This window comes from Drosophila suzukii, chromosome 3, assembly GCF_043229965.1.
Source record: "Drosophila suzukii chromosome 3, CBGP_Dsuzu_IsoJpt1.0, whole genome shotgun sequence".
Classification (NCBI taxonomy): domain Eukaryota; kingdom Metazoa; phylum Arthropoda; class Insecta; order Diptera; family Drosophilidae; genus Drosophila; species Drosophila suzukii.
This window is the reverse complement of record NC_092082.1, coordinates 25,238,005-25,265,052: the sequence shown is the minus strand read 5'-3', so window position 1 is coordinate 25,265,052 and position 27,048 is coordinate 25,238,005. Positions and strand designations below refer to the sequence as shown.

At 45.0% G+C, this 27,048-nt stretch overlaps 4 protein-coding genes across 13 annotated transcripts; 1 reads left to right on the top strand and 3 right to left on the bottom strand.

Annotated features, from left to right (window-relative positions):
* Nucleotides 1–13: 13 nt before the first annotated feature.
* Nucleotides 14–11,738, bottom strand: Srpk79D (Serine-arginine protein kinase at 79D). Of its 7 annotated transcripts, none has more exons than XM_036815771.3 (8): nucleotides 10,267–11,737; nucleotides 5,959–6,180; nucleotides 5,443–5,894; nucleotides 5,060–5,382; nucleotides 4,692–4,820; nucleotides 2,786–3,337; nucleotides 1,556–1,826; nucleotides 14–1,486 (listed from the first exon to the last, which is right to left on the bottom strand). In XM_036815771.3, the coding sequence occupies exons 1-8, from the start codon at nucleotides 11,160–11,162 to the stop codon at nucleotides 1,290–1,292; spliced, it is 3,042 nt and encodes a 1,013-aa protein (XP_036671666.3). In that variant the 5' UTR covers nucleotides 11,163–11,737; the 3' UTR covers nucleotides 14–1,289. The 7 variants fall into 7 exon arrangements, with proteins under 7 accessions (XP_036671666.3, XP_036671668.1, XP_016926600.3 ...); XM_036815773.3 differs by having other exon boundaries at nucleotides 2,786–2,890; nucleotides 10,267–11,736; XM_017071111.4 differs by lacking the exon at nucleotides 10,267–11,737 and adding an exon at nucleotides 6,267–7,411.
* Nucleotides 11,739–12,009: 271 nt separating this feature from the next.
* Nucleotides 12,010–18,271, bottom strand: Csp (Cysteine string protein). 4 transcript variants are annotated; one of them, XM_070996281.1, is made up of 7 exons: nucleotides 18,038–18,271; nucleotides 16,318–16,456; nucleotides 16,105–16,257; nucleotides 15,911–16,042; nucleotides 14,818–14,880; nucleotides 14,068–14,272; nucleotides 12,010–13,646 (listed from the first exon to the last, which is right to left on the bottom strand). In XM_070996281.1, the coding sequence occupies exons 1-7, from the start codon at nucleotides 18,070–18,072 to the stop codon at nucleotides 13,612–13,614; spliced, it is 762 nt and encodes a 253-aa protein (XP_070852382.1). In that variant the 5' UTR covers nucleotides 18,073–18,271; the 3' UTR covers nucleotides 12,010–13,611. The 4 variants fall into 4 exon arrangements, with proteins under 4 accessions (XP_070852382.1, XP_016926604.3, XP_065720920.1 ...); XM_017071115.4 differs by having other exon boundaries at nucleotides 12,010–13,370; XM_065864848.2 differs by lacking the exon at nucleotides 14,818–14,880 and having other exon boundaries at nucleotides 12,010–13,370.
* Nucleotides 18,272–22,999: 4,728 nt separating this feature from the next.
* On the top strand, nucleotides 23,000–23,866 carry LOC108007457 (GSK3-beta interaction protein). Its single transcript, XM_017071125.4, has one exon. The coding sequence runs from the start codon at nucleotides 23,124–23,126 to the stop codon at nucleotides 23,589–23,591; it is 468 nt and encodes a 155-aa protein (XP_016926614.3). The 5' UTR covers nucleotides 23,000–23,123; the 3' UTR covers nucleotides 23,592–23,866.
* Nucleotides 23,639–26,659, bottom strand: Ddx1 (ATP-dependent RNA helicase Ddx1). The gene is made up of 4 exons (XM_017071124.4): nucleotides 26,511–26,659; nucleotides 26,404–26,455; nucleotides 24,683–26,352; nucleotides 23,639–24,264 (listed from the first exon to the last, which is right to left on the bottom strand). Exons 1-4 carry the CDS (start codon nucleotides 26,524–26,526, stop codon nucleotides 23,819–23,821), a joined length of 2,184 nt encoding a protein of 727 aa, XP_016926613.4. The 5' UTR covers nucleotides 26,527–26,659; the 3' UTR covers nucleotides 23,639–23,818.
* Nucleotides 26,660–27,048: the final 389 nt, after the last annotated feature.

The following is a 27,048-nucleotide window of genomic DNA, read 5'->3' as shown; positions in this document are numbered from 1 at the left end:
GCAACGATAAATGTATGTTATCTCTTGATCGGTATGTATATTCTTTATTTCGGCTTATTGAAATATGTGCCCACTCCCTCGAACGTGCAGCTTCTCCGCTTAACTTTCTGTTACATTTTATTTGGACACATCCGCCCAAGTTTGTGTATATTAAATATGTGTTTAAGGGAAAAATCTTCCACAATATTAAATTATTTGGTCACGTTCATTATTACTTTGTAGGCTTGTGTACAAATACTTGTAGGCAAGTAGTAAAATATGTTTTCGATTTTCGGTAATGTGATTTCTCTTTAATTATCATTGGTAGTATTTTAATTTCGATTTCGAGTTTTCAATTCCGATACAAAGACTTTTGTGTTTTATTGTTTTATTCTCTTAATTTATGTGACCTGGGATAGGATCGATTTCACGGATGCTGGGAAAATTTGTAAATGTTACGTTAAATAATAAACATTGCAATCTGAAAACTGATAGGAAAACACTTCTCGAAAACCGGCTTGTATCCAACTTAGGCTTAAGAATCTACAATAAGTTTCGGTTAAATGTACCAAAATCACTACACGCTGCTAAAAAGCTGTCAATATTTAAATTTTCATCTGTATTTGTGTTGAACATTCTTGATATCTACAATTGGGTTTCGTTAATTATACACATACCACTTTATTAATTTTATAGAAGGTATTATTAATTATGTGATGCTGAATATTTGTCTAGTTCGTATAATTTATTTAGCATGTTTCATTTGTTGGTTTTATTTGGTTTAGCATGAAAATGTATTCCTTTTCAGTCAGTCAGTTTAGGCATCTGTTGACTTAAAAATTGTCGTCATTGTCTTTTGTTTTGGTTTCACTTGTTTCTCGTTTAATAAAAAATATATATGTATGTATGTATATACTAATATGCACGTTGACGAAATAAAAACTTGAAAAACATTTTGCGCAACTTCTCGCGTTTGCTTCGTCGTTAAAAATAAAATCGCTTCTTTAGTAATTACATTTTAAAGCTCTCAAGTACAAAAATTAAAAAGCTTAAAAAATTCCACGCGGAACGTCCTCTTCACATATCGTATGTGTATAAGGTGTGTGTATCGGGTCCTCTAATGCTAACTTTCCTCCATCGGATTTTCTTGCTAACGTACATATATTATTTCTCTTTACGACAATTTGGTTTGCATATAAAAGTTAAGCCTAGAATACAATACGAGTACGAAATACGTATGTTATGTATGTATTATTTAAGTGTGCCTGTGTCTGTTGTCTCTCTAGCGTCTTCGCGATCTTATGAGCCTCCTAGACGAACTCCTCCTGCTCCAGCCACGGATGCTGCAGGCACTCTGCCGCCGAAGCGCGGATGACTGGATTGTACTCGAGCATGGGCAGAAGAAAGTCGGAGAACTTCTTGGCCTCCACCGGGTCCCAGTCGTACTTCTCCACCAGCACGTTCATCAGACTCCAGGGCTTCAGCTTGGTGATGTTCCTCAGGCTTCCTGCAATGGAAAATCAAGTAGGGGTCATTACCTAATCAATCCATTGGATTCACACTATTGATTGCCTACCATAGCTGGTGAAATACTTCAGGCCATGCTTGCCCCGCAGGATCACCGATTGTGGTATGGAGCCCAGCAGCTCGACAATGTGCGCCAAGTGGTCCTCGTCTCGGCTGTAAGACTCGCCGGCGTGGGGGTCGAACAGATAGTCACCCGTGGCCAGCTCAAAGGCCAGGCAGGCGGTGCTCCAAATGTCGGCGGTATAATTGTAAGGCGCTCCCAGAAGCACCTCGATCGATCGGTACTGACGCGTCTGAATGTCCTCAGTGAAGTGATGGTACTGGAGGTAAAACCAGCGGTGTTAAGTTGGGTTTATTTCACGTGGAATATATGTCACTCAAGAAGAATACTAATCCCATTTGAGTGGGTGCACTATGAAATCCTTCCACCCGGCCAAACTGTTTATATGGAATATTATTTGTGCGTTATGCGTCGTTTGCGTGAAGCAATTCTTCTTAAAAGACCGGAACTATGGGCAACAACAACACTTGGTATTTGGATCACGATAATGCACCAGCTCACATTTCTCTAGTACTTTGTGACCATTTCGCTATACCACTCCGGGAAACGTGTTTCGAGTCGATTGAGGAGACAAAAAGGCTCTGATAGCTATACCGCAAAGGGACTATTTGGTATGTTTCGAGGATTGGAAAAAACGTTGGCATAAGTGTATTTTATCGGGAGGAGATTACTTTAAAGAGGTTACAATTTATTTAGAAGAATAAATAAAGATTTTTCATTTAACAAGCAAATTCACCTTACTTTTTGCCCACAGTAATAGGAGATGAATTTGGGTCATTTTGGAATATGGTTGTCTTTTTTGGTTTTTAAAAAGTACTCGATAGTACATACTGTAATATCTACATTATATCTATCTGTTTAACAATTTTAAAATAAATATGCCCTATTTGCACATAGGGCAATTTTATTCAAGGAAGCTTCAGACGAACCGAAGGACAAGGCTACATCAAGTCGGCTAGTGATTCTGATCAAGAAAGATTTTATAGGATCGCAAACACTTCCTTATATCTGTAATTTACTTTCCAATAAATACAATAGAGCCTTTGAATCTTCGAGTGCATAAGTGGGAGTAATAAGCGGTCTACTTAAATGAGCCTAGGGCCTATAACTATACTGATGGGATAGCCATCCCTAACTATCAATATGGTATGGAGAATACCATATTGACCAAAATGGACTTAAGCCTCTAATGGTTTTACCTTAAAACAGTATACTTACGTCGTAACAGGCGTTGCCCAAGTCGGCGATCTTCACACGGACGTTGCTGTTGTTGATGAGTGACTGGATCGTATAGGTGTTGTTCTGGCTACTCTGACTCTGGTTCTGCGAAGGAATGGCATTGGCATGGACATTTAGTTTAGCGATTGCTGTTGTCGTTGTCGATGTTGTTGTTGTCGCGGAGGATATCGCGTTGGTTGTTGTTGATGTGCATATTGTTGTATGATCGCCATTATAGAGCTCAGTGCTTGCGGCTGTTGTTGTACAGGTAGTACTGGTAGTTGGAGCTGTTGCAGTAGGCGCTATATGCGTGAACGAGGGCGTGCACGTGCTGGGGGGCGTGGCAGATGCAGAGGCGGAGGAGGGAGTGGCACTTGGAGGGGCGGAAGTGGAGACAGTGTTTGTGTCTCTATTGGTGTTCGTGTTGGGGAGGCTGTATTCGTTGGGTAGGGACGTGCACGTGCTCAGAGTATTCGTGTTGATCTTGGACTTGGCTAACGTATTGGTGATGTGGGATGGACAGGAGCTGTTGGTGGAGTTCGGGGTGGGCAGCTGCATCGTGTGTATATAGCGTAATGTTGCATATAAATTGGTTCACACAAAGAAAGGAAGAAAAAGAATACACAATGTTGGTTTGCTTCTTTGTAGGTTTCACTAGTTGGTGCATATAACAAAACACAAAGGACACGGTGGTCACAGCTGGGATTGTCTGTCGAAATCCCAACGGTGACTAACAGTGATTATTATCCGCATGGAATACCTAGTTCGACATTCCATTTGGGGTTGGATGCAAATATACATATACAATATAAGCACGACATTTTTTGCACATACAAAATAACTTAACCTAGTCACAATTTATTTTAACTGTTGCGGCCAAAAATGACAAAAAAAATTCAATAAATACACAAATATTTAAAAAATATTATTTTTTAATTATTTTCATTTAATTTTATATTATGCAAATAAAAGTAGCCAAATTAAACATTTTTAATTATCCCTTGCTCTATGATACATATATTTACACGTAATCTATCCGCAATAGAATTCAGTTTCAAGAAATTTGAATTATTATTTAAAGGTATTAAGCGTTATAGGTGTTAGAGCTTTTATAGTTTCCGAGCTTTTAGCGTTCATACGGACGGAAGGACATTGCTAGATCGACACAGCTAGTGATCCGTATACAGAGTCTGAAACGCTCCTTCTACCTCTTATATACTTTCCGACGAATACATTAATAATATCTTTTTTACTCTAGGAGTAACGCGTATAAAACATCCATGCCAAATCTCAACTTTCTAGCTTTTAGAGTTTCCGAGATCTCAGCGTTCATACGGACGGACAGACAGACTGACAGACGGACAAACAGATAGACGGACACGGATAGCTCGACTCGGCTAGTTCCTGATCAAGAACATATATATGTACTTTATGGGTTCGGGTTACATACCTTCCGACGAATCTGGTATACCCTTTTACTCTACTTTATAACTATCTTGAAGCAATACCAGGGATGCTAGAAGTCAACCCTAACGATACAATTTTTTGAATATTTAAAGTAACATATTCTAAAGGCAATACTTTGACCGCAACTATATATTCACACGAAGTAGTTATGTATGCATTAAAGAGGTTACATAAACATCTAAAGCTGGCCATGCCCACAATCAATTAAGCATTTTGCTTTTGGTTCCGAGATATAAATGCCGAGAGAAAGCGTGTGGGATCAGTGTGGGTGTGGTTAAAAAAATGCGAACTCAAGAGCGATTATCAAAAACAGGAGGTAAACAGCAGCAGGGCAAAGTTCCCCTCTTAACAAAACGTATAAAGTAAAGTCAAACACATTATCGAACGGCTCTAGGGACCGGGCTACCACTAGCACCACTATGGAATATCCCCACTTTACCTCAGGGACCGCGATGGGACTGGCTTCTGGTTCACGTTCGGTCTCGGGATCGGTGGGCGTATCGCTGGCCATGGTGCTCTGCTCGCCCAGGGTGTCGGACTCGGCATCCTCCTCGCCATCCCCAGAAGACTGATTCGAGTATCAAACCAAATAGCAATGATAACGCGAAAATAAAAGAACAAAAGTAATAAGAATTTCGTGTTCCTTTGGAAGTTGTGCAGTGTATGTTTGCAGGTGGGTTCACAATATCGAGTGCAAATGCTTTCCATGCACACCGCAACGGGTAATCCTGGCCAGAGCTTTCGAGTGTGGGGCAGGGGCGACCGCGCACCTGGGGACCTGATGAATCGGCGTGGAAGCGGACTTACCTTGGCAGTGATTTTCTTCTCGGCTCTGTATCGGTTGTTCAGGTTCGCTGATCCGCCGAGGCCTCCGTTGCACTCGCTGTCTCCCAACAGACTGGAGTACTTGGAGGCCAGCGAGGACGTGGTGTTGGAATTGAGCGTGGACGAGGTGGTGGTGTTGGTGTCCTCCTTGTCCAGCGAGGACATGATCACGGCGGCCAGCGGCGTCGACGAGTTGGAGTTGTTCGCGGTGCTATTGCTGGTGTTCGTGTTGGTGTTGGTCGACCCATTCGGCTCGATCAGAGGCCATTTGGCCCGCGACTTGGTCTGCTTCTCGATGGAACTGACTGCGGATGAGCATATAAGAATCTAAGGCCGCGGACCCCTTAATAAGGTGTAGTACTTACTGTAGGAGTCGGGGAAGTCGGCCCCCTTCACCCGCAGGCTGTTGATCTCGTCGTCAATCTGCTGGTTCATCGCCGCGGCGTTGTCGATCACCAGCAGGATGTTCTCCGGCTTTATGTCCGTGTGGATGATGCTGCACTTGCTGTGCAGGTAGTCCAGGCCCTCCAGCACCTGGCGGATTATGTTCCGCACCTGGGCTATGGCCAGGCCCTGGTAGTTGTTCTTCACGATCAGCTTGTACAAGCTGCAGCCGAGGGCCTCGAAGACCAGGCAGGTGTGCATCCCGTTCACGCCGCGTACCGTGAAGTGGTTCATCAGCCGCACGATCCTCTCCCGCTTCACATCCATGGGATCTGCGTCGCGGATAGCCTCCAGCAGCCTGATCTCATCCGCTGCCGTCTCTATGTAGTGCGGCGCACTCTTGACCACCTTGAGGGCCACGTACTTCTCGTCCCTGAGGGATGAAAACGAGATGTTGAATAAACCCTGCCACATGTGACTTTGGTTTGATCACTCACTTGAGATCCCGGCAGAGCCAGACAGTGGAAAAGTGGCCCCATCCCAGTTTTCGGACCACGCGAAACCGATTGTCGAAAATGTCCCCAATGACCACCGGATGGTAGCCTCCGCGGCAATACTGGGATGCGTCCTCCTGCTCCTCGTCCGAAACGTAGAGACTGCTGTCGGACGAATCCGGATAGATTTCATCAGTCGTGCTCAGGGTTCCGCGGGGCTCCGATCTGCAAAGAGAGGTTTTCGAGATTAGTTCTTAGTTTTGGTAATGCTTATCTAAGAGTAATAACAGAACAAGTCCCCGAAAACCCACGTAAACTCGGCATGTTCCGTTTCCGCTTCCTCTTCCTTGACAGGCTCTTCCACCTGGGGCAGCCTGATGGTTAGCGGCTGCTCCCGCGGCGGCAAGTATGTATCCAGGATCACTTCTCCGGGCGTCACGGGCTCGAAGAGCAGGGCCAAGTCGCGATGATGCTTCGGCCGCTTAGACTGGTGACGCAGGGCAATGAGGATGGGCCCGGCGGAGACACAGTTGCGCTTCTTGGTGAACCGCTTGCGCCGCTTCTTCTCCTCCACCTCCAGCAGGGCCTCCGTGGCCGCCTCTTGAGCAGCCCGCTTCTCCTGCTCGGAGACGAAGTTGAAGTCGCAGCTCAGCTCCTTGGCCACGTCGGGTGTGGCGTTCAATGGCTGCCCGGGTCTGCCGCCGCAGCTCCACAGCCGGAGCAGGTGCATCAGGTAGAGGAAGAGCAGCAGCAGGCTGCCCTGCAGCACGCCCATGAAAATCGGATCCTGGCCGAGGGTGGCCAGGATGTGCCCGCCCAGCTGGTGCAGCCTGCCGGCCAGCGATACGAGTAGCTGGAGGCGGTGCACGTAGCCAGGGTAGAGATCCATCCAGCGGTCCACCAGCGCCGACTGCCATCCATGGCCCAACGTGGCATTGGCCTCCAGGGGGCAGGTGGCCTCCTCCAGGCCGCGGTTCGTCCCCCAGCCATCCATTTCTGACTCGCTTCACTGCTCGGTTCGACAATTGGATTTCCGACTAGGCATTCGCGCGCTCATGGCCCCCGGGTGCAGTAACGGGGTGGCTGTGGGCGGTGGGCGTGCGTGTGGGCGAGGTGGCGACCTTGACTTTTCTATGCCCCCACTTGCATCACGGACACCGCCGAACGAGTTTGGTCGAAACACAAACACTACGCTGCACACACCCCTTACATAACAATGGCCCGATGGCCCGGCGGGGTAAATAAACGAAATATATCGCACGGCGGAAAAATCTGAATTATGAAAAGTATCTGTATCTGCGCGAGTATCTTTCCTCGCTCGTCCGATTCGTTCAGTTGCGTCCGCGAGAATGTCGAAATGGCTTTTCGCTTTTGTTTTTGCCGCCTCTTCCTGAGCGGCCAAGGCGCAGCCGTTTCCAACTCGCGCGAGTATTTTTGTTATTTCTGTTCTGTTCTGTTGTTTTTTTGTCACAACTAAGTTTAGTCTCCGACCGCTCCCCTTTCCCCCAGCCTGCCCCGGTCCGGTAGAGTGTAACTGTGTGCGGATCACCTAGAACCCGTGCCCACCGATAGTTTTCCGCAGAGTGCTACATTGAGAAAAATCCGTGAAGCACACACTCAATGGTTTTAGAACACTTCGTTCTTAGCTGACCTTAACCTTAATTAAAATGTATAGCCTTGTTGCTTTTGATCATATTCTCTTCTTCTCTGGGGTATAGCAAAATCAGACAACTACATCATATATCTGTCATAGGAACTACAAGATATGGTTCAAGCTGCAGAGGTACATCAACTCTCCAAAGATAGCATTCTTTCTTGTTAAACAATTCTTTAGATGATTTGATATCTATTGATATAAGCTAAAAACATGCCATCCGTTCAAAAGATTATACAATCTTGGGGATGCCTTATCCACATTTTATTTTAAATGTCTGATTTAAGACATTTTAGATTAGATACCAAATTGATACCATTGATAGCTCTATCGACATACAGTAAGATTAATTTGAACCGCTTAATTCTTTGTCTTCAGTTATCCTTATTGCCAAAAATGTTTTTATTATGCCTGCGTTTGGAAAATAAATACTTATAAAATATTTAGTATGTTCCCCGATTCTGTTTTATCGAAGGGATATGTCTTTTGTAACTACAAAACCACGCATTTTTCCCGCAGTGTACATCTGCTGGCGTCATTATCCAATGTACTTCATCAAGTCGATGTCGTTGCCTTCGTTGTTCGACGCCTTTGCCGGTCATGGACTGCACCACACCAGGATAGAATCCGCCTCATAAACACACATATGCGGGCCCATCAACATCATCATCAAGTTCTTCGAGATTTCTTAGGCACCGTGCCAAGTTTGCCATCGCCATGCAAAGGGGTGTTCGACAAGCAGGATTTCAAATACCTCGAATTCCAGAAAGTTTCGAAACCACATCGAAAGGTAGTTTCGAGCGTTCGGGTGCGATAGAAAAATTCACCAAAATGCAATGGCACCCCGCCGCCCTCACAGTATGCAAATGTTTAGGTTCGAAAAATGACTAACCAGACTTTATTGATTTTCGCCACCCCCCTCCAAACTTGGCACTTCCTTTGTTCCTTATGCAGCTATGACGACTCCTTTAAAGGGAAAGCTTGCCCCTGAGTCACCCTACGTCTCACACACGGACGCACCTTACTCGACACTGCCTTCTCCATAGTATTATTTATAGACGCCCATAGAAGCGTATAAGAACAACAAATCTCTGAGAAAATCAGTGCAAAAACAGAGCATCTAGAGCCAGAGAAACGTCATCGTTTTGCTCGATTGCAGCGAGTTCTTGGGATTGTGGGGGAGGTAGTGGCCTGGGTTAGGGGTGCTCATTGGTTAGCCTCTGGCGTCACGTGGTGCCCACTTGCGGTTAGGGCAAATTAAAAACGTAAACAAACCGAACGGTCTGCCAGGGGAAAGTGCTGTGGGGGGTCGGCGTGGGATTACTAGTGAATGGGGGGTGGTGGAAGTTCGCTTGGCAATCGGGAAAACTATGCCACGTAAGTAAGTGTTGTGTGGAAAGGTTATCCCATTTTAGCGCACTGTGGGGCGGAGAGAATCGACCGACAGTGCTCCGCTTTTGGCCAGCGACACCTTCTGAGGCCCACTGTGCCCGCACAGTGGGAACGCAGACACTTGGCCGGCCACCGACACAGATATTGGGGCTGCTCGTTACAGTTCGATGAATTTATTTGCTACATATGTATGTGATAGACACGTGGAACACATAGAGCGTATACTTGATTTTCATAATTTATCCGTATGTGAGGGAAACGAATGACAACAAGAAAGGAAGCTTACATCGACAAGTCGAAGTTTATATGTATACCCTTAAATAAATATGTTGCAAAACTTAATGATATATCAAAAATCAGGGAAAAAAGGCTAAAACTTTGCATTATGCTGCTTCATTTTTAATTTGTAATTTTGTGTCACTGACGTGAGGCTATCTAAAGTGCCTAAAATTATGTTACTAAATCCATAATAACACAGGTACACAGCCAAAAATGTTCACAAACCATTTTAACTTTTCCGTGATAATTGGGTCCTACTGAGTAAAAGACCCATACAAACTTTAGTGCCATCCTCTACAGGACCCGTGGTATAGCTAAATACACAGAAATTCGATGTTTGCCGACATTTTAAATTATGTGGCCTATATAATTGTACTTATCTTAAATAGTTTTGCTGAAACACACTCTTAATACAATAATAATTAAATTATTTCATATAAATGAGTATTATCTCCAATCAGCGTATTTATCCGTGTATATAAAGCGCTTTCAGCCGTCAAAGTGTTATTTTTAATAATTAATTTGTTAATTTGTTGAATTTTATAACTGTCTGCACCAGCATACCCGCCTGTCCGCTACCCTACACCAGTTGTAAAGCTTATAGGTTAAGAATACTTATTTTAACTGTCATTAGTAGATATACGAGTCAAAGAACTAAGGATTAGAAAACTATACACAAAGAAAAGATTGTTAAATGGTTTTAAAAAATATATAAAAATATAAAAGATGATATAATAATTTTAAGGAAGCTAATTAGTGTTTATTAACTATGAGCCTTTTCTGATTTACGTTTTTGCTTATAAATAGACTCTCTTAGACGCTCCTTTAATGATAATTGCAATATTTAATGATGGAACGTATAAGTCACAATAAATTTCTGGCCGGAAGATAACGATTGCAATTATATTTATTAATTTTAGGAGACTGACTAAACAAATAGATGCACCGTATAGGTACAGTAATAGCGCAATCTCTGGGATACTTACAGACTGACAAAAGGACCGCGCAGAGCCGGCATGTCCCGGCGACGGTTGAGCGGCGGGGAGAGTGACAGCGAGAGGAAGTCCTGCTGGGCCTTGTCCTCGTCCACGATGCTGGTCGGGGTGCTGTAGATGCGCGTCGTTGGCAGGTAGCCAATCTGCTGCAGAAAGTCGTCGCGGTAGGAGAGCTTGGTGGTGGACTGAGACGAGGTCAGCGGCAGCGACAGGGGGGATCCGTACAGCGGCGCCAGTGGCAGCGCCGCCGTCATCGTGGCCAGCGAGAGAGGCTGCTGGTAGAGTCCTCCGGCACCGGCGCCCGTTCCGGATCCCGTTCCAGATACAGCACCCGATGCCGCTGCAGTGCCGTTGCCATGGTGGTGCAGGTGGAGGTGGTGTGGGTTGGTGGCCGTTGACTGGGGCGCATGAAAGTGCGGATAGGGAATGCCGTGGGCGTAGGCAGGAGCGCGCGACAGGTAGGGCGGGGCGATGATCTTGTCATCGAAGCTGCGCCGGAAGCTAAAGCCCTTCAGCGAGTTGCTGTAGTTGCGGTGCGAGAGCGGCGAGCTGCCCAGGTCGATGCTGGCCGCCGGACCAAGGATCCCGGCGGTTAGACCGCCACCGGCGGAGGCGCTGTTTCCGCTGGACGTCGCCGTGGCGCTGCCCAACATGCTCAGCGCCGGCGAGGTGCGCAGCTGGGGACTGCCGCCACTTCCGCCCACGCCGCCACCTGCGCCGGACGCCGTCGTGGTCGAGGTGGAGAGGGGGGGCGAGATGGCACTCAGCGTGGAGATGCCGCTGTCACTGCTGCATATGCCGGCCGGCAGGGATGACGGGTGATGGGTGGGCGAGATGAGGTGTGGGTGGTGGTGCTTGCCGTTGGCGGCGCCGACGAGGCCGGCCATGCCGCTACTGGGCAGTACGGGCGCCAGGATGCCTCCGCTGGGCTCCGCCCGGATGAGTTTCTTGATCTGCGCGGCGGCTGGTCCTCCGCCTAGACCTGGTGACTACTGGGCAGCTAGAAGCAGCTTCCTCGCGTCCTTGTCCGCATCGCTGGCCTGCTTCCTTTGTTCCTGCTTTGGACACCGTGTAACATACTTTTGTGCGTAGGAAAATCAATGAAGCCCCGTGCTTAAAACATTTTAATGCATTTTAAGCAGCGTTTTTCTCGCTTTGTAACCCAAATTGCGCATAAAAAAGTAAGGCGAAAAGCCACACACACACTGCCACGAACTGGTTCGCGAAGGGGGTTTTTCCACGGCCTGCCTCCGACTGGGCCTGTTCGATTCCGCTCCCCAACTTTCGGCCAGGTACGCGCCCGTAATCCAGTTAACAGCGGAATTGATTTATCCTCGACAATTAAAGCGAACACATCACATCACATTTTCCACTTGGCGTTTTCGACAGGAGCAGCACAGCAGCGGAGCAGCAGCCTGGAAAAGTCTCCTCCTTTGTCCGCACTTTGCTCGAACTCTCCGACGGACTGCCCTTCGGGTTCTGAGGCGGAAAACTCTGCGGCGAAGTTCAGCGAGTCCGGGGAGCGGGCAGAGCGCATGTGCCGGCGGTGGCCTGTTACTGCCCCAAAACAAAACAAAGCCAGAGCGGAGAGAGTGAAAGCTACTGCAGTCAGCTGGCGCCGTAGAAAGTTCATCCCCGAAATCGGTTTGTTTACCATCCTGGTGGAGCTTTCCGGGGCTGATTCGACTTGGGGATGCCCTGTGGGAGTGGGTATAGAGAGATGATACGCAGCGGTGAGTTTGTATAGTAAATTTATTTCGGTTTCTTCGTGTTATACCAGAATACAATTGAAATTTGGAAACAATTGTTAAGTTTAAATTTACTTAGTATTTTTGCTTTGACTTGTACGAACAATAAATACACACGCAAGACCGTAAAATGTAATTATCGTTAATTGAATTTCATATATGCAGTGTACAATATTAATGATCCAGGGCAGTCGGACATACGATCCCTAGAATTTTAAACCCGGGCCAGAGCTGATCCGCATTAATTGATGTCAGTGATTTAGAATGGGGATACTACGTATATAAAAGTTAATTACTGATGGACTAATCGCATTCATTTACATTTAAAAGCGGGTTAACAATTAAACAAAACCAATAAGGATTCAATTCACTTTCGAAACAATTTCAGAATACATATGTGCAATACTTTCGGGGGTTACAATTGAACTTTTGATTACTTGTATTTAATTTATATATATAGAGGGGATTATTAATATCTGTTATATAATTTATCTTTCCTTTAATTATTTCGCCCTTTATAGTGTTCTTTTTCGTCCTCCTCTGCTTGACTGTGTGATGCTTAATTGTTTAATTTGACTTATTTACATTTGCATTAGAATCGGATCGGAGCATCTGCTGGGCGCATCGCTCTACAATTCATCCTCTTTACATAAGTAGTTCTGGCTTTAACAATTCAGTGCAAATTAACAGAAACAATCGGCGAAGAGGCGATCCACCGAACAATTTAGCTAGACTAGGCGACGACACAAATGCGAACTAGATACACATATCATATACATATATATAATTACAGTGCCTCTCTTCGTGAGAAGTCGATTCATTATCCACTGCGGCTGAATCCCAACTCACGGAGCTGCGCCGGAAGGGATCCGATCCCCAAGCAAATGTCTAGACTAACTCCCGATATACAATTTGATCAGCACCGCAGGTGCTTGTAGCATGGCTGGATAGATGGAGTTGGTGGGTGCGCAGCTGGGCTATCGATACGAGTTGTGTATAGCTGTGCAGCTAGGTGAATGGCTTGAACAATGGAATTGGTGAATCGATTCCCCGAATTGGAACAAGATCAACCTGACTGGCCGAGAGGCTGCCACGAAGTTAGATTGTTTAAAATTAGAGCTAAGTGCTACGGCTTAAAATAAATACATAGGTTCATATGTTTACTCGCTTCAACATATCGCGCTTCTTAAAAACAACATTAATAATTAAGAAATAAATCTGGTTTTCTCTTCTGTTACGATTTAGGGGCTTGTATTTTCTGTGTCTGTATCTGAATGTGTGGTGTTCGCATGCACCCGGAGCTTGACTCACTCGCAGCACTTGACTAATATTTTTGATTAACCATATCTAGAGGTGAAGAAAGGGAGAGAGAGAATAGTAGACAGTGATAAGTGAGAACAAATCAAAATTTACGCGTTGCATAACAAACAATAAAAACAAAGTAAATCAAACAAACTTAAACTAAATGAAAGTTACATGTGTTGGTTCCTTTATGAAACACATACAGATGCTAATCACGAAATTCCAATGAAGTCGAAAGGGAAATAAAACTTGCGTAAGCTTGAAAATGGATCTTGATAATCGTCCTTTAAAAAGGGGGGCTTGCGAACGGCTGCCACAGACCTAGGAAATGGAAGGCTGAGTCAACAATTTAGGCATTGGTCATCCCGCAGCTCGGGCAGTGTGTGGTAAACCGATATCACATGGAGATCTGAGTTAGTGGATCCCATGTTCGCATGGACGTATGGTTATGCCTGGGCATTTGTGAGACTTTACATACACAGGAAGGGTTTAAAAAATACCTTGCCGTATACACGAGCTTAACTGCTAAGGAGGTGTTAATCTGATCTGATCGCTGGACGGGCTATGTCGAGAGGTGACTGAGTGTCCGCGCCACTTGTCCAGCGACCGAGGGTTACAATATTTTTTCGATTTATGCACAATAACAAGTTCGATGGTCAAAGACGCTTTCTTGGGTCGCTATCGGGCTACCCCTCTGCGGAGGCTGGCTGAGGGGCTGGATGCTGGCCCACTGTTTATATACCTGGCGTGTAAGTGGTCTGCTCCGTTGTGTTCAGCGATGTGTTCTCGTTGGCTGCTACAGGGGCGCCGGTGAAGGGGTTGACTCCCACGGCTCCACTGGGCGGCGGCATGGCGAATACGGGCTGTCCTCCGGGCTGCTCGCGCGGCTGTGAGGTCACGGGGGCTCCACCCGCACCTAGGTTCACGTCGTCGAGATCAACATCCTCCTGCGGGATACACAAATTGGTGTTAGGATATCAGTCATTAAATTATTTTCTACGGCGTGTTTGGGCTCTGAGAGCTCAGAGGGTTGGTCTCTTTGGCAATGTTTAGTCAAAAACTTTCGGTGGGTGAGCGGTCTACAAGCCATGTTAACTACTCTACATTTAGGCTACGATTATGCTACTGTTGTGCTTATGGTTAGGAGAACACTGAGCCAAATACTACAAACTTATAGTCAGCCAGATTACAGCAAAGTAAGAAAATCATAAATAATTTACCAAGCATTTACAGCAGAGCTTCTAAAAGACCATCGTTTTTTGGCATCTCTTCTTCGGTGCTTTCGATCGAGTTAATTTTGCGACTGAATGTTAGTAGGACTTGTTCTCTTGGAACACATAAATTTGGTTTGGTTACCGTTAGAGTAGAGTTCGGATTTGGTCATTGGCTTTGTGTTAGTTAGTTGGTGGGTGCCAGGTGGCTGGAGGCAGGTGATCTTTCCCCGAGTTCATGCGGTACTTGTGCCATTATCATTTTCGATTCGCATACTTACAAGTCGTGGCGGCTGTCCCAGATGCGGTGGCATATCGTTGACCTCTCGATTGCCATCGGGGCGCTGACGGCGCGGTCGAGAGCGAGTGTGTGGTGGTTGTGGGTGGTAGTAGGTGGTGGATATGATGAGTCGATCGCAAAGAGTTTTGAGAAAAAAAAAGTTAAACAAAAATAGAAACGTAAATCTTCGGCTTCTCTTCCTTGGCTTGCAATCAAACAAAGGAAGAATTCTGCTGATGTGGGTGCAAACTAAAACTGAATGCGGATGTGACAAGAAAAACAAGAAAAGCAATCGTGGATGAAATCAAAATCGCTGGATTTACATATCTGGAAATTCGATTTCGCAGACTCAGTTGCGGAAAATCCGAGCGTGTAAGTGTTGTCGTTGTCATTAGTTACATTAATAGAAAGAGAGAGAATCGTTCGAAGCATTTGATGATTTTCGTGAAGTACACATTACAAAACAAACAATATCAAATTTGAAATACGTAAGAAAAACTTAACTCGATTTGATCGGAACAGTTGTGGATGGGTTAGTAGTGTTTACCTCTGGGCTCAAAAATCAGGGTTCTGATTTCGGCTGTGTTTAGAGTACTTGGAACCAAAAACCAAAACCAAACTCCATACTTACCCCAACGAAAAACTAAGAACAAAGCAGTGCAACCAGAGTCGAGTGTTTATACGGGTCTAAAGCAAAACCAAGCAATAGAGGTGGCGTGCCAAGAAAGCTGATAAACCAGATAAATTATACTAAAAAATGGCTGGGCGTTTATTGATCGGTTAGCTGGTAAGCAAGCTTTGATGTCTGATGTAGGAGCAAGTTTTTGACTAAACATTAGCTTCTCTAACGGAACAACGATACGGATCTCCTCACAAAAATCATCAAAATTGTGTTGGTGTTTAGTTGGTAATAGTACAGTGTGTGGGTGGATGGAAAGCATGCGTAAGGGATAAAATATTGGCGTTGCACCAGATTGGTTTTCTTGTTTTCTCTTTTTTCAACTAAATCAAAACGATTTCAGTTAGTAGCGGACTGGGTTAGGATGTAGGTGTAGGGACTTGGACTTGGTTGATCCAATTCAAACATCACTCACATTCAGATGTGCATATTGGTCATGCGACTCATTGACCGGCGGCTTGAATTTGCCGCAGCAGAAGTTGCAACAGCAGCAGCAGCAGCAGCAACAGCAGCATCCTGTAACCACAGCGCAGCAGATGAACAACGCCTGCAAGAAAAAACAGAGGTTACTCAACGCGTCGAGCGATGCGAAATACCGCGATTCCTGACCTTCACAGCCGGCGATGTGACCACGAAGTACGCATTGACATTCTCCTCGCCAAATTGCTCGGCAATGTACAAGCCGAGCGAGCCGTAGTTGTCGTATATGTTGCGCTTCGTCTGGTCACTCAGTATCGAGTGGGCACGGTTCACCTCCTTGAACTGCAAAAATTACGACGTTTAGAAAAGTATTAGGAACCCCATCATGTGTCAATACTTTACCTTATCGGCTGCATCGACGTTGTCGGGGTTCTTGTCGGGATGGTATTTGAGTGCGAGTTTCCGGTAAGTCTTTTTGATATCATCTCCGGTGGCTGTCTTCGGAAGTCCCAGGATTTCGTAGAGCGAGTCGCCCGATGTGCTGCACAAAAAGAAGATATACCATTAGTACCAGTCGCCGCATTGTGGTGAGATAATATCGACCACTCAGCATTTGGAATTAAGGGCTGATACGCAGTGTCCGATAAATTTTCAGGAAGTTCTGTGTTGCTCCTAGCGGAGTTGTACTGTGCCTCCGACATTCCTTCAGCAGTGTATGATTCTCTCTGGCCGAGGGCGGTAAAAGCCTAGCCATGGAAAGTACCTGTGGGCTATGAGTCACCGCAGCAACAGTTAGCTGTGGCACGCGATGGGAGCACTTCCAGGGGAGCGCTTGGACCTGTGGGCTTTCCCACACCCGCACCCGCACCCGCGGACCAGGCGTTGGCATTGAGAGCGTCCAGGTCGGAACCACCTGGCATTGATGGCTCTGCAGCAGGGTCGCGTGCAGCATAAATGGCACCCTTCCGCATGCACACCGTATGGATTTTCTCGAGCAGGTGGCTGCTATTTATAAGCTGGGCAAGTGCAGGGGAAAGCTTCATATGTATGTCTAACCCCGCTCTGAGAATCTGCGAGCTGATAAGACGGCAAGCGCTTCACAAAGTGGTTGAGGACCACGATGATGAGGGTGATTAGGGGCTCAAGCGGATGCGAGGCCCAGGGCCAGTGGGTGGTGGGCGACTGCACAGGGCCAAGGACGCTGGCAGGCGTCACGACAGGCGAAGCCAACTCGCATTCGCCTTGGACAGCGCCCAGAACTGGGCCAAATAAAAGCGGTTCGTGCTGGCATTACTCATGTTGGGTAGTGGAGAAGTGGAGAGAGGGCTAATGCGGCTGTAAAACTCTCTGGCTGATAGCGGCCAAGTTGGCTAGTTTGCTAGGTGGCGAGCGATTGGATCTATAGGTCTGCTGTTATCGCTCACTTAGCGAATTCGATATGTGTTGCATGGAAAGCTAATCAAGACCTAGGTCGGCTGAGCCGACTAAGAGATACGCTGGTGTGACTTAGTGCCAAGCGAAAACAGAAAACATTCTTTAAATGTTTACTATTTGAGGCGTTTTTTCTCTAGAAACGTATTTAAAATGTGAGGAACTCGTGATTCATGCAGTTAGGAGATTTTAGCGGGCGGAAGTCATGGGGCATGTCCAACTCCATTTATATTTTCATGAAATCGAGTCTCAACTATTGATCAATGATCAACTCTACTCTCTACCTGTAACAAACTTTCGCCCAATAGAAAACACTACATAAACTCTATGGGTACATGCGATTATTGAATTCGCCTTCGGATAGAAATCGACTTTGCTCAGATTGCAGGGTTCGTCCTTGGCCTTGCCCAGGACGAAATCGCTTGTTCGCCTGTCCTCTCCTGCCGCAGCTGCCTCTCCCCCTCCCCATCCCCATCCCACCCCTGGCCCTGATCCTTGTTTATCCCGACGCAGCAAGGAAATGCCTGCTGCTCGAGAAAATTTCTGCCGCGAAAAATCAATTTCACGCCGACTGCGCTGCCTGCGCGCAGCTGCCACTCACACTCGCACACAGGGCTGTGTGTGCACTGTGCCGACGGCGTGTGTGTGTGCGCAGCGGAGGAAAAACGAAGGAATTCTGCACAATACTTACGAGAGTTTTCTCTTGTCCATGCCAGGTGCGCTCATTCTGAAGCCTGTGCCTCTGTCACTTCGCCTGCGAACGGGTAATTAGCACTTGCGATCGCTGTCACACGCCCTGAATGTCTGTGTCTGCCGAGCACCACAACTCTGTCCGTGTATTCTTAAAATTGCAGTTTCAGTCGTCCGTGCCGATGCCCGATTCTTATTTTTTTCGCAATGAAATTAGTGCTGGAACCTGGGACGAAGGCGATGATTATTCTGTTCTATCGATGTTTTCAACAACTCCGATGTTTTCCTGCAAGCCAACACTGGTTCCCCACCGATAACGATAAGAACAAAAACCCAACCTACAAATAAATTCCATTTTCATTTCAAAAATACCAATTAAATACAATTAATCTGAAAAAAGAATTTAGTCTTTTTCTTTTTAAATATTTTCGGTCACCTCTTTCTGAAATGTTCCATGCAAACTTCATTTTCAGATATGTCACTGCGTACACGCATTGTTGGAGAGAGCGAGAGGCCCTATTTCAAGTCCCCTCAGATCCATCTAGAAAATACCTAAACATAGCACAAAGGTAACACGTAACCTGCTGGAAATAATAATTACGGCGCCATTGCAGTTCAAATGCATTTCCTTCTCAAAAAAAAAATCCTTAAACGCCAATTAAAAAAAGAAAGGAACTTAAGTTCGACAAGCCGAAGTCTGTATACCCTTGCAGTTATAATTATTAAATTTAGTTCAAAATTCTTAAAAATGCAAAAAATGATATTCCCAATAGTATAAGATAATATGTCAAATAAACACCGAAGCTATAATTTGTTTTATATTATTTTCCCCCCAGTTTTCCGATCGTTCCTATGGCAGATATATGATATAGTCGTCCGATTTTGATAAAATTAAATAAAGAAGCACCAAAGATATAATTTTAAAAAATATGGGAGCTATACGACATAGTTGTCCGATCAGGCTGGTTCCGACTGATATACTACCTGCAAAAGAAAGAAGACTTTTGGGAAAGTTTCAGCCCGATAGCTTTAAAACTGAGAGATGCTGATCAAGAATACATATACTTTTTGGGGTCTATGTTGCAAACTTCTGACTTAAATCATGATACCCTCTGCAAGATCGTACGTAAAATACTGAACAAAACACTGGAATACTGAATCGGATTTATTTTCCGCTGAAGCGAGTTGTAGCTTGTATTCCTCTGATGCGGAATTTAGTTGCTGAAGCGAAAACCGCATTTGTCTGATTAGGGTTTAAACAGGCAATAGCTAGAAAAACCGGGTGCAGGACAATTATGTCCGTCAAATTAGCGACGGTCACTTCGCAATGAAAGTGGAATGGTGGAATTTGAGACATGGGGACTGTTTTCGTTTTTGCATTTTCTCGCTATTTGGGGACCAAATCAAAAAATTGAAAATGCTAGATTGCTTAATTGGCTTTTAGCAAATCCGAGGACTATTAATGTTCCAAAAATGCATTTGAAAAATCGTGTCCTCACAATTTTGTTAACTGTTCCAATCACAGAGGTTGTGCCAATATGCACGATAATACTTCCTTCCCATAGAGTCCATCCGTTCGAAAAGGTTGGGATTTTTGACAAATGTGAAACTCTGATTTCAACAGGGCACATCTACCATCCGATACAAGCTGATCTGGCTAATCGAACCAAGCCTTTGGTTCTGCGCCTTTCATCATTGTTTACGTTTTCTTAATCAATGTTTCAATTTCCGATGTCAAAAAGAAGAGCTCAGAGTTGCACCGAAAAAAAAACTTTGCATTACTATCGCTTAAAAGAGTCCGTCAAATTTGGATGGGGAACTAACTGGAAAGTTTTCGGAACGGCAAAACCCTATGGACCATCGTTCAATGGATGGTAGATGGTGGATGGATCCCTTTGGGAAGACGCTGTAAGTCAGGATATTAAAGGATGATTGAAACTACTCGTCTGTAAGTTTCACCAAAAACAAACCCACGGTTTTTGAGAAAATCGCCTAACAGTTGATCAACCTCGAATTTATCCCATACAAAAAAGGAGGGCAACAACAAAATTAACTACGGCTCCACTCATAGAGGTTGTGCCAATATGCACGGTATATGAGTAGATGAGGGATCATCTAAGGAGTGTTCTGTGAAAATGTTATCAAAACCCAACCCACAGATTTTTAGATAAATGGGGGTGTGAAAAATATTAATTAAAAGACGTTTCATCCATAAACTGAAGCATTGGATACCAATACATGAACCACAAGGTAAATAGCTTAGCCATGTCAATCGTCCGACGCTAACTTTCTTTAACTTATTACAACTCTCACAGAGGTTGTCCCAACCTGTACGGTACCTCATTGGAAAGTGCACTTAAACTAATTTACAAATTAATACCGGGAAAAAGACCGACAGATTTCGAGAAAATCAAGTGGTTTCAAAGCTGTCGTCTTCTTGCACGATCACACCGGCCAGCCTTAATTTCCAAGACATTTACCCTATGGGAACACACGATTCCTTACGATTTCTGAACAATTAGTTACAGCTCTCACAGAGAATGTGCCAACTTGCACAGTACATTTCTGGAAAGGCCATTTTTTAAACTAATTTATGTATGTTTTTGTTACGGTATAATTAAACCCACAGGCATTTACTACAAAAATTAAATTATATCGGCAAGTGCAAGTTACGACCTACAACACTCAGTTGAGCCATCTGGCAAGTCTTTCGTTCGCGGGATTTCACATAACTTGCTGAACGTAACATTGTTATGTTCTTGTACCTCGTCCTGTTATGATATGTCACGAGCAATCTCACTTAAAAAATTGGAATGCATAAAAAATCTTTTGTTCCATATAATTTAATAGTAACAGATATTAATTTTATTAGAAGTCACCAATTTGTTCCTTGGTGACCACATGCAGGCAGGTCGGCGCGCCGCCCAGGGTGACGACCAGCAGCGGAACGAACCGCAGCGCGCTGGCCAAGTTGGCCAGGCCAACACACTATGTTGAATTTGACCCGTTTCTGTGGCCAAAATTATAATTTTTAAAATTAAAAAGATTTTTCACTGCTGGTTTCTTTTATGTTATTGGTTATGACTATAGGAAGGTGTTTTAGAAAACTGGGCTGTCAACGCACCCCTCCGCCCACAGAAATCGGGAAAAAACGAAAATGTAAAGCAATTATAAAGTTAGAGACCCCAATTTTGGAACACAGGATGAATTTCCTATTTCAATTGTGTGTTTCAAATTTGGTCCAGATCGCATTATAAATATAGAAGTTATGCAATAAGAAAATTTTTTTTTGTTGCATTATTTTATGTATTCATTTTTCACTTCATCAATGTCATCAATTTCATTATTATTATAAAAAAATATGTACTGTCGTCTTCCCTTGCGTCGATATCATTTGCAGACTCATCTGCAGATTCAACTTCACAAGCCAACAGCTGGATGACTTGGACCTCTTCTACCTCTTATACTGAATGTCATTTTTGGACGACCACCTGGTTTTTTAATTTCCTCTCCTTTGGCTTCTTCTCTAGTTAAAATAAGGCTCATATAACCGTCCATCCAATTTAAATATGTCTTTTTAAAGCTTTCGACCTTCCTACGGAAATTTCGCCATAAATATGCAGAAATATGTCGGACTTTATCTTTTAAATAACGATGATTTTCTTTTAAAACGCTGCCATCAATAAAAGTGTATATAGCATTTTGTTTCTCACAAAAGCTATTTGCTTACGCCACACTTCTAGCAGATCCGCATTGCTGATTAAAATGTTGCTCCTAATAAATCAAATAACGCAAAAAGGAGCAAAAAGCGCACAAGGTGCTTACTAGTTCTGAACTGACAACTCTACAACATGTATATAGACACTCACTCTTTGGAAAGTTCAACTTTCTTTCCAGAAGTGACAAGGGGACACCATTTTCTAAATATACAAATGGTTAGAAAAATATCAACGTCAAAGTATCAACACATAGTACTAACTTAAAGAATTAATATTAATTTTGAATTTGATTATTTAATGATTTTTTGTCAGAGATATGCCAATTTGAAATTGCACCGTAAAGTTAACCTTTAAGACAACTTGCAACAGCTGACTTTAACAGCTGTTATTTTAACACTAAACTGTTAAGTTAACATTTTATGTTTATGTAACATAGCATTTTGATCATTTCTTAACATGGTAACGTTGAAAGAACGGAAATTTGCATACTCGCGAAAAATTAGTTTTTGCCACGGAAATGGTTCAAATTCAACATAGTGCCATGGTTGGATCCAAGAACAAAACTAAGTCATATCAACTTTGATGTTGGTCAGCTGAGTAACGGGTATATGAAAGTGAAAGAGCACTTGACTATGCGGCCCCCTTTTCTTTTCTAATTAATTAAATATAATTAAATTTTTTGCGAACCAATCAACAAATTTTACTCGACAACTCTAGCAACTGTCTGGCAGCTTTTCTGGCTGTAAATTGCAATATGCAGAGAGCAGTTAAAACGCCAAAATGGTCAATTTTGGTTAGCTGCTCTATAAAAATTTCAGCAATTCAACAACTTCGAGGCTGTCGAATTTTTGAAAACCAGAGTTGTTATCTAACACTACATTACCAGTTAGCGATACTTACTTTAGAAATTTGAAAGTATATTTGTAGCTCTAACCGAATTCATAATTTTAGACATAAGCCTATACTACCAAAAAAAAACTGCATGTTTTTAGTTCCGAAAAATTAAAGACTAGTCACATCTGTTTAAAAATTTCAATTGCTACAAATTGTTTTCAAATTTTCAACAATTTAGCCATATGTATGTATTAATGTATATTATGTATAGATTAATTTTAGCTGCTAAAATTTAGCACCATGAATAGCAGTCAAATAATGGTATCGAAGATTCATCAAATGTAATATGGAGAAAAGAAAAATCGGAACGCACCGCTCGTTTGGTTATCAAAAATATACTAACGCTTGGCAGACGCCAGACAGCTGCTTTGACATATGAAATAGAAAGACATGTTGCGCCTGTAAAAACCGAACGAAATCGACTGGGATTCAATTAAAAGGCGAGCCGAAGCCCTCCGTAGAGATTCTGACAGGATGGGCGAACCGAAAGCCAGCGCGGAGCACGGGGAGGAGCAGGCCTTCAACTGCGAGGATGAGGCTAACGCCATTATCAATGATGTGAAGGCCCACGTTGCAGAGATCTGCATCTCCTCCAAACTGGCCAGCGACGCCACGCAGATCTACCTGAACATCCGCACCATCGAGAGTGCCACCTGCTGTGTGCAGGTGACTAGTCGTGGCTTTAAGATCGTCTCCTCCCAATACGACACCATAGACGAGAATGCGCGGATCTGCGCCCTACTTCGCGAGGGGCAGGACCAGGACGAGACCGAGGAGCAGGAAGAGATCTTTGAAACGCCCTACGCACTGCTAGACAAGATCAGCCCTCGCTACGTGGAATCGTTCGGCAACCAGCTGTGCCAGCAACTTAGGCAACTGCAGCAGATGCGGACTCAGTTTTACGAGGAGGACGAAGAGGAGGAGGAGGAGGAGGAGGAGTAATGGCTTCGAGTTCCAGCTCCCAACCGAGGCTGTTTACTCTTTAGACAGAAGATTTTAATGTTAGTTTAATTGAATGTTTACTCGTAATGGCAGAGCGACAGCTCTGATTTCCTACATATTTATGTGTGTGTGTGCCGCAAAAGTATTCCCGCGTGAGTTGGTCATGCAGTCCTCGCTTCACGATACCCTCTCCTTGCTTAGCAAACGAATACAGCTCCAGATCCGTTTTAGACCTTAAGGCGTTTCAAAAATAAAGATTGTGATTGCAACTCCAAGTCGGTCAGTTTGCGAACGGTGGGCACCAACTGCTCAACATGGTCCTCATAGCCGCTGCCAGTGTTGAAGTTCTTCTGGCCGTACACAACCTTTCCGTCAAAGTCGTTCACTGGCACCTCCATGGCACGGTCCACCTGCTGGATCGTGATGTTCAGGTGATCCTCCACCTCAGCCAGCAGGTTCGGCTCGTTGTACCAGATGCAGCATCCTCGGACGTCGGTCAGGTTGGTGTTGTTACAATTGCGACCGCGCGACTTGCACCACTCGCCGTGGTACCAGACCTTCTCCGGCACCGTGGACACCAGGCTGATTGCCAGCCCCATGCGCTCCGCTCTGCCCACACGTCCGATGCGGTGCACATAGTTGGTCTTGTCATCGGGCAGCGTTACATTGATCACTGGGGATGAGAAGGATTGTACATTAATTGAGGCTTCCGAAAGAGCATGGCATGAAATAAGTTTTGGCAAATATAGACAATTAATTTATACAAATGTTAGAACACAGAACAAAAACTGTATCCTGGCTAAATAAAAAAATACACAAGCTAAATTTAAACAAAAGTGACCGTCAAACAAATGGCTAGTTAAGATTTAGGTTTATACGGCTTACTGAATAGGGATTTTATCAAATCTAACTAATTCCGGGTGGTTAATTTAAATTACAACCGAAAATCATCTGATCGAATCAAAAATTAACTTCAATATAACTTATTTGATATTCGTTTTGAGAAGTTTTTCTTCTGAGAATACCCTTTTTCTAAGACTTTTTCCTTTCCTGGGGAGTCGTCTGACTATAGATATCAATTTAAAACTCACTGAACGGCAGTCCGGTAATATCAAGACCGCGCGCAGCCACGTCCGTGCAAATCAGGAACTTGACTTGCTGTCGCTTAAACATCTCCAGGTTCTGTTTACGCTCCTGTGGTTTCCGGTCGCCGTGCAGGCAGACGCACGAGTAGCGTTGTCCTCCACGCTGGCGGAGATATCTCTCCAAGTTGTCACAGTCTTGTTTGGTACGACAGAAGATTATGGCCCGATCCATATTGTGCTTCTCTATAGCGTGGACACAATACTCCCCCTTGAGCAGCTTGACTGCTTGCGACTGTGTTTCCTGCGAAGGGTTGCCCGGATGAATATTGTCCCGGTCATGGACGCCGTCGGTGTTTATGGGCTGGCGCAGTGACTGCCAGCTGGTGTCTGCCTGCGGGTCGACTAGGCAGACAACGTGGTGTACCGTCTCCGGCACGGCATCCTCTCCCTTCAAGTCCACCCAGGTGGGGAAGTGCATAAGGCGCTCGGCCATCTTCTTCACTTCGAACGCGTGCAGCGTGGCCGAGCAGACAACCATCTGCAGCCGGCGACCATCCGTCGTGATCTTGGGTATTTGCTTGTGCAGACGGTCAATTAGTTCGGTGTAACCCTGCTTGAGAAGGGCGTCCGCCTCGTCGAGTACGAAGAAGCGGCAGTGAGTTAGCAGCACCAGGCCGCTGTTGATCATCTCCTCCAGCCGCCCTGGAGTGCCCACCACGATGTGGGTGCCCTGCATTAGCTGCGCCTTTTGCTCCTCCAGCCTTACTCCCCCGATAAGCAGCAGGGAGCGCACCTCGGGGTTGCTCAGGTGGTACTTGAACTTCTCGATCTGGTTGTAGGTCTGCTCGGCCAACTCCCTGCTGGGCTCGATGATTATGGCCTGGGGGGCGTTCGGCGCCGGCTTGGCGCTGGCGGCTCCAGCTGCGGGACTGGCCAGCGGATTGGCTTTGCTATGCTCCGCCTTTGCTTGGCAAGCGCCGACGAATCCGTTCCCCGGAAAGTACTTAAAATCAGTCTTTCCGAAGTTAAACTGCATTTCTGCGTTTTTAAGCACCACAGCCGGATAAAAGGTATCTTTGGCAAGGTTTTCCGGCAGGCGGAAGGCCACCCCAAGGTTCTGTCCATTCTTGGTGAAGCTCACCTCCAGGCGCTGCAGATCGAGTAGGCAACCAATGACGTCCGACTTACCGAAAGCCTCGCCATAGTCGTCGAACTGACGGTTGTTGGACTTCTTGCCGGTGCCGCCAAATCCGAAGCCCATGCGGCAGGTGCCGAGATCCAGGTTCGCCTGCTGCGTGGACCAGCCCACTCGGCACAGACCCTCGTCTGTGACCGTGGCCTCAAAGTAGAACTTTCCCTTTCCGCGCACACCGGTGGTGGCCCGGCATCCGTGCCACTCCTTGAACTCCCGCGACTGGCAACGTAGGCCTTCGGGAGTGACCGCTAGGGCATTGCCGCGGTCGAAGAAGGACATGGTCCATGGCGCTACCGCTCCTCCGCCTGCGCTGCCCTTGCCCGCCTTTCCCTCTTCCAGATCCCGCAGAGTCTCCCACACAATTTGCAGGATGGGCAAACAGAAGGCGCCCGTTTTTCCCGACCCGGTCTCCGCCGCCATCAGCACATCGCCACCGCCCAGGATCAGAGGAATGGCCTCCGCCTGGACATCGGTGGGGAGGCTGCAAAAGAGATTTATAAATTTTTGGAACACAAGGGATTTTTCTTCTTACGTCCAGTCCAATTCGTCCGTGGCCTTTCCCAGCTCCGGAAGCACACCAAACTCTGCGGCAAAAGGGTTAGTCAAGAACAAGCTTTTTAAATATTGGTTTTAACTTACCTTCGAATGCAGTCATTACGAGAATACTTGTAAAATCCTCTTTTCTATACTGCTCGAAAGCCGGCTGATTTATTTAGTTCGAGATGCGAATTAAGTTCAATTTGACAGTGGTTTATGGTGGAACCAGTTTCGGAACTACAAAACCTTGAACTTATCAGTGCTGCAAACTCATGTTGGTAAATAACATATACGTTTTGGAAAAGTAAATATGATTGACATTACACACTTTTGGACAAGATTTCAAATTATAAGGTTGCTAGTAATCGCAATATTTATTATCATTGTATGTTCAAGTAACCAAACAATCTATTTGCTAGGTTTTTTCATGAATGTAAGACTCATTAGATCTTAACATAAGCAATCCTCTTATTGTAATGTTTTTTTTTATGTTTTTTTGAATTGCCAGGAGTTGCAGAATGTTTGAACATCTATTTTAATTTAGTCAAGAATACGGTAAGCGCTTACGTTCTTCAGTTCTTAAATAAGTTCTTCAAACGGAAAGATATTCATGTCAAGCCTAAACTGTATCACGGATTGT

Bases quoted from the DNA above. Each gene is read 5' to 3' on its own strand.
- LOC108007457 (XM_017071125.4), top strand. From the start codon at position 23,124: ATGGGCGAACCGAAAGCCAGCGCGGAGCACGGGGAGGAGCAGGCCTTC.
- Csp (XM_065864847.2), bottom strand. From the start codon at position 16,616: ATGTCGGAGGCACAGTACAACTCCGCTAGGAGCAACACAGAACTTCCT. The intron at 16,457-16,518 runs GTCGATATTATC...CTTTTTGTGCAG, and splicing joins TTAATTCCAAATGCTGAGTG to CACATCGGGCGACTCGCTCT. The intron at 16,043-16,104 runs GTCAGGAATCGC...TTTTTCTTGCAG, and splicing joins TCACATCGCCGGCTGTGAAG to GCGTTGTTCATCTGCTGCGC.
- Srpk79D (XM_036815771.3), bottom strand. From the start codon at position 11,162: ATGGCCGGCCTCGTCGGCGCCGCCAACGGCAAGCACCACCACCCACAC. The intron at 3,338-4,691 runs GTAAAGTGGGGA...CACACGATGCAG, and splicing joins GTCCCATCGCGGTCCCTGAG to CTGCCCACCCCGAACTCCAC. The intron at 1,827-2,785 runs GTAAGTATACTG...TTTTACCTCCAG, and splicing joins TGGGCAACGCCTGTTACGAC to TACCATCACTTCACTGAGGA.
- Ddx1 (XM_017071124.4), bottom strand. The intron at 26,353-26,403 runs GTAAGAAGAAAA...TCTCTTTTGCAG, and splicing joins ACGGACGAATTGGACTGGAC to CCTCCCCACCGATGTCCAGG. The intron at 24,265-24,682 runs GTGAGTTTTAAA...TCTCATCCCCAG, and splicing joins TATTACCGGACTGCCGTTCA to TGATCAATGTAACGCTGCCC.